General features: G+C 41.3%; 1 protein-coding gene across 1 annotated transcript; it reads right to left on the bottom strand.

The window, feature by feature from the left end:
- Nucleotides 1-1,276: 1,276 nt before the first annotated feature.
- Nucleotides 1,277-2,076, bottom strand: LOC137943053 (uncharacterized). The gene is made up of 2 exons (XM_068788750.1): nucleotides 1,766-2,076; nucleotides 1,277-1,700 (listed from the first exon to the last, which is right to left on the bottom strand). The coding sequence occupies exons 1-2, from the start codon at nucleotides 2,074-2,076 to the stop codon at nucleotides 1,277-1,279; spliced, it is 735 nt and encodes a 244-aa protein (XP_068644851.1).
- Nucleotides 2,077-5,682: the final 3,606 nt, after the last annotated feature.

The raw sequence follows: 5,682 nt of genomic DNA, 5'->3' as shown, positions 1-5,682 counted from the left end.
CTTTAACACACTATATTTTTACGTATTATTACATCGTCCAGAAGAAAAACAGGATGAGAATAGGATTTGCAAGTTTTTTTTTTTTTATATAAACCACACGTGCGAAACTCGCATGTGTAAACTGCAAGTGCGAGTTCGCACGCTATGTGGGACGGAGCGTCGAGGGGGGAAAATAATCCCCCCCCCCCCCCAGCTTAGGTCTCCGAACTTTAGGTATCCGGGGGTTCCCGTTCCGACGAGAGCGGTGGCCGGTTGATTTGACGGCGGCAACAGGCGGTGGTAGGGGGGTGACGACGATGGGAGAGGGTCCGAAGTAGCTGCTCTAGTTGGGATACGACGAGGTGAGGGCAACGCTATGGGAGTCGACGGCGACGACGATGAGAGGCAAAGAAGGCGATGAGCGGGGGGAAGGATTAGGTGCGGCAACGACGGAAGGGGCATCGGCGGCGAGAGGAAGAAGGGAGATGGAGGCTGAGAGAGGGAATTTCGGAAGAAGAAGAGAGAAGGGAAGGAGGAGACGAAGAGAGCGAGGGCTAGAGAGAGACCCAAAAAAAATTTCGGGAGAGAAGAGAGCAAGGGCGGGAGAGAGACCGAAAAAACAATTTATGGGAGAGAAAGCATGAGACGAAGAGAGCGAGGGCGAGAGAGAGACCGAAAAAAAATTTTGAGAGAGAAGAGAGCGAGGGCAGGAGAGAGACCGAAAAAACAATTTTTGGGAGAGAGAGCGTGCGAGACTCCCGAAAATTTGCCCGATCCCACCGCTCGTTAAATTAACGAGTTGGCTCGCGAGTCGACGAGCCGAACCTGGCTCTGCTCGAGCTCGGCTCATTAACCTAAACGAGCCCATTTTTGAGTTCGAGTTTGGCTCGAGCTCGAAATATAACGAGTCGAACCAAGCGGGAACCGAGCCGCTCGCGAGCCGGCTCTGTTCGAAGCCACCCCTAGCCACCACCAATCACTTGTTTCGTAGTTAGATCCTGAAATATACACAAAGATGGTGAGAAGGTGAAAGAACAATTCAATTATTTGGTTAATTGACTAACAAAGAGCAAATTTAACAGAAATTGAGGACCAAATAACACATCTTGGAGAAGAATAGACATAGTAAGAGAGGAGGAACCCTTGCCAAGCACCTTGGTTTGGGAACCATTAGCAATAGTGACAAATTTATGAGGAAAGACAATGAATAAAGCATGTGTTTGTTACATGACAAGTGTTCGGAAGCCCTGGAGTCAATGATCCAAGAGGAAGGGGTTGAAGCGGAAGAAAGCATACGTTAGGCAATGGTAGTGGCAGCAGTAGGGCCTGGTGGAGTAGAGGATTGATCCAATATGGATTTTAGCTTCTTAATTGCAGTTGAGTCTTCCGTAGAAATAGTCACATTTTCAGAATGAGAATCAATCATATCCTTCTTTTTATCAACATTAACTGAGAGTGGATTGGTTGTTGCCCAATTAGGCTTGCCATGGAGTTTCCAGCCTGAATCCACAAGGTGGTTCTGACCACCACAGTAAGTGCACAATTGAGGCTTGGTGAGGGAATGAGTCAGACTCGTTCGATCACCTCTATTGCGGCCACCGCTTGTATTTTTGTCACGTCCTCGAAATGGGGATGATGTACCCCGATTACCAGTGAACATAGCAGATGGAGCATCAATCGGGGAAGGAGGAGATGGATCAGGAATCCGTAACAACATAGTACTGATGTCATCAAAAGAGGGCAGGCAAAGGAACTAAAAAGTTGAGTCTTAGCCACCTCTAGATACGGCTTAATATTGTTAAGGCAAATAGCCACTGCCAGGGCCTCGTACTGTTTTTCTTGAACATTAAGGTCGGTAGAGTATAGTTGAGCAATTTTCCATTCTTGGAGAAGACCACAAAACTGGGCCAGAAACTCATGAATATTATCTACTTGTTTGGTAGCCAGCCTACTTTGGAAAACATCATATACTCTTTGCAATGATGCGCTAGAATAGAGCTTAGCACATGTGTCCCAAATATCCTTGGAAGTTTCCAAGTTGATCACATTGGTAGCGACATGATCTTCCATGCTATTAATAAGCCAACTGATAACCATGTTATCGTTTTTTACCCATTTACGGTAGACTTCATCTTCTTCATCAATTGGTAGCAGGATTTTGATAACATGACTAAGAAGGTAACCCTCCGTACCGATTGTGACCAGCTAAGGTAATTGGAAAGACTTCTTAGTGCAATTGTAGTAATTAGGAGTATGTCCCTCTTATTACTCATATGTCCACTCTCCATGTTGACGCAAACCAACTGGTGAGGTCAATTATCAAAGGGGCTCAAATAATAATAACACAACGTAATTTGAAGCACCCGTAGACCAAATTAGCCACCAAAAATAAGTAGAGAATATTTTCACGAGAATAAGCACCAAATCATGGAAAAATTGGTGTTTTTATCAAGTGATAACAAGAACCAGCCACTACTCAACTTCTCTTATATTTATCAAAAAAAATAGAGAGAAGAGAATAGATGCAACTCTTATGCTTAATCCAAACTCAACCACAAAACCGAGAGCAACTTTAGACAAGGCCTTTCTTGACAAATCGAGAGCAATTTCTTGGCAAAATAAATTGAACACAAAAAAAATCAATTGTTGAAGTTCAAACTAAAAAATAATAGGGATAAGTGACTGTTGAAATTTCATCAAACTTATAATGGTCATCCAACAACATAACACACTCCCATGAGTAACGTTAGATTATAGAATTGACAGCAACATATGTTGGAATCCCATATCAACAATGTTTGATTCCCGTTACTTAAAGGTAACTGAATCCAAATAACAAACCAGAAAAATAACCTTTGATCAATCATGTAATTTTGCTACAAGATGATCAACACTACAATATCCTTTTAGTCATACAAGATAAATCTTCACAATGTTTATGAAGATTATCTTGCCTTGACGTGAATCAAGAATTCAAGCAGAGGGAAAAAATTGAAACCGTAAAGAAAGAATATGAAAAAAAATAGATTTTACCTATCTCTTCATGGCAAAACTCCTTCTATACACAACTTCTTGAATGGATGACATAACTACTTGAATAGGGATCCAAACCTCCAAACTCTGATACCATGTAGAAGTTAGGACCCCATGAGAATGACTCTAGGTTAACGTGGAAGAAGAAGGAGAGAAGAGAGAGAAGAGGGAGAAAGGAGAAGGACGTTAGAGACGAGAGTTTGGATTAAGGGAAGGAGAGAATGCGTCAAGGGAGAAGAGAGGGTGGCTAGATGTTTTCTCAAAGAGAGGAGAAGGCTTGAATGCCTTACCTATTAGCCAATACTCTTATTTATAGTGTTACAAAGCCCCTAGGGTTACGACTCAATAGATTAAAAAATATACTAAGATAATGTATTTACATCTTCATGTCATCCTTATGGAACATACCATAAATAACCACTTTGTCACTCCTTTCACTTGTGGGTTTGAGCCCATCTTCCAACAAGAACGAAACCCACTACCATTTTCCTGGAAAATATTAAGCCATATCTCGAAGTTGCTAAAAGTCAACTCCTTAGCGCCTCTACTATTCCCACCTTTCATGATGTCTGTGCCACATTACTCTGCATTCCAGACTCTTCTTCTCCTTCTCCTACTGAAGTATCATTCACTATATACTCTAGGCATAGGGGAACATCAACCAACCGCGACCAAAGTCATGGAAGAAATTACAAAGGAGGACGAGGAAGAGGTGGAAGGAATGATTTTGTCAAAACAGGCGGCAGGGAATGCACCCATTGTGAAAAATATGGTCACACTATAGATCAGTGTTTTAAAATCGATGGCATACCAGATTGGGTTAAGGTTAATCAAGCCTCAGTAAATGATACAAAGGAGAACCAGTCTACCCCACCAACAGAAAATAAAACCCTTACTGATGATGAGAATGACTTTATTCCAGAAAATGAAAACATTGATGGTCTCTCCTCCAAGTTCCTCCTCAAGTGCCGCTACCACCACCGCTTCAGGTATTCTCTCATGCACTTCCTCTTTTCATCCTGAATAATTGACTCAGGGGCCTTCGAGTATCTCACAAGTAATAAAAATCTACTCCACTCAGTTTCTTCTTGTCTCTCAAATAAATTGGTTACCATAACTAACGGCTCCCAAACTAAAGTTCTATGAAAAGGATCCACCTCTGTTACACCATCACTTCCGCTCACAGATATTTTTTTTGTTTCTACCTTTCCCTTGAATCTTTTATTTGTTAGTCAGCTAACACAACTTTTTAATTACTCAATTACCTTATCACTCACTTCCTATGTGTTTCACGATCTTACAACGAAGCAGGTGATTGGTGGACGCCATGAACAAGAGGGGCTCTACTACCTAGATGTGCCTCAAATAAATGTCGTCTCAACCAAGGAAACTGAGACAAGTCTATGGCACAATCGGTTGGGACATCCATCCACACAATCTCTTCATCTTCATTTTCCTACCTTTAAGGATATGTCAAAGTTAAATTGTGAAGTATGTCAACTAAGCAAACACCAGAGGACCACATACTCACCCCATCCAGAACTTAAAAGTGTTGCCCATTTTTCGTTGATCCACACAGATGTATGAGGACCCTTGAGCGTCTCAAAAATTTTTCAATTCAAGTACTTTATTACATTTATTGATAATTTTACTCGTACCACATGACTATTTCTATTTAAAGAGCGATCTGAAATACCATCCATTTTTAAATCCTTTCGTTCTATGGTTGTCACTCAATTTGGTCAGAAAATCAAAGTACATAGGTCTGATAATACTAAAGAATATACTTCCAGAGATCTTGACTATTTTTGTCTAGAGAATGGCATTATCCATCAAACATCTTGTGCCTACACCCCCCAACAAAATGGTGTAGTAGAATGGAAGAACCGTCATCTTCTTGAGGTAGCTCGCAGCTTATTGTATACAATGAAAGTCTCATACTTTAATTGGTCACATGTCATCCTTATTGCATGTTTTCTTATAAATAGGCTACCCTCTTCCATTCTCGGTCATAAATCCCCATATTCCTTATTGTTTCCACATGGTGATCCTTTTTCACTTCCCTTGAAAGTCTTCGGTTGTACATGTTTTGTTCATATTACCTCTTCACAACATAGTAAACTTGATCCAAAATTTGCCAAGTGTAACTTCTTAGGATACTCTCGCACGCAGAAGGGTTATATTTCCTACAAACTCTCCAAAGGTTACTTGTGTGCAAGGATGTAACATTTTATGAAGACTCTTCATACTACTCTAGCAATGCTTCTTTGGGTCTTTCTTTTGTACCAGCCTCTCCTTGACCGGTTGTGCCACATGCCATGGAAACAATTCAATCCCCTAAAGCACTGGCTAACACCACACCTGCAGAGTTTGCAGATCCCATCGAGGTAAATCCATCTTCTCCTATTCTTTTTGGACCACAATATGATACTAGGCCTATTGCCTTAATAAAATAACCCAAAACTTGTACTAGGCCCTCTACTTCTCACCCCATATCCAATTTTGTGTCTCACCATCATTTATCCTCTTCATGTTATCAATTCTTGCATCTATCTCCTCCGTCTTAGTCCCACAGTCCTATCAGGAGGTTCTAAAACATCCAAGGTGGAAGGTAGCAATGGACGAAGAAATACAGGCACTCTATGAGAATTAGACATGGGTTCTAGTTCC

The sequence above is a fragment of the Aristolochia californica genome, unplaced genomic scaffold, assembly GCF_029961685.1.
Source record: "Aristolochia californica isolate CCGP_79_NKW_82.1479 unplaced genomic scaffold, dmAriCali1.0.hap1 SCAF_10, whole genome shotgun sequence".
Lineage (NCBI taxonomy): Eukaryota > Viridiplantae > Streptophyta > Magnoliopsida > Piperales > Aristolochiaceae > Aristolochia > Aristolochia californica.
Note: the sequence above shows the minus strand (reverse complement) of the source record. Positions and strands in the feature narration are given on the sequence as shown.

Coding starts and splice junctions, on each gene's coding strand:
- LOC137943053 (XM_068788750.1), bottom strand. CDS start 2,076: ATGGTTATCAGTTGGCTTATTAATAGCATGGAAGATCATGTCGCTACC. Junction 1,701..1,765: donor TGCCTTAACAATATTAAGCC/GTATCTAGAGGT, acceptor TGATGACATCAG/TACTATGTTGTTACGGATTC.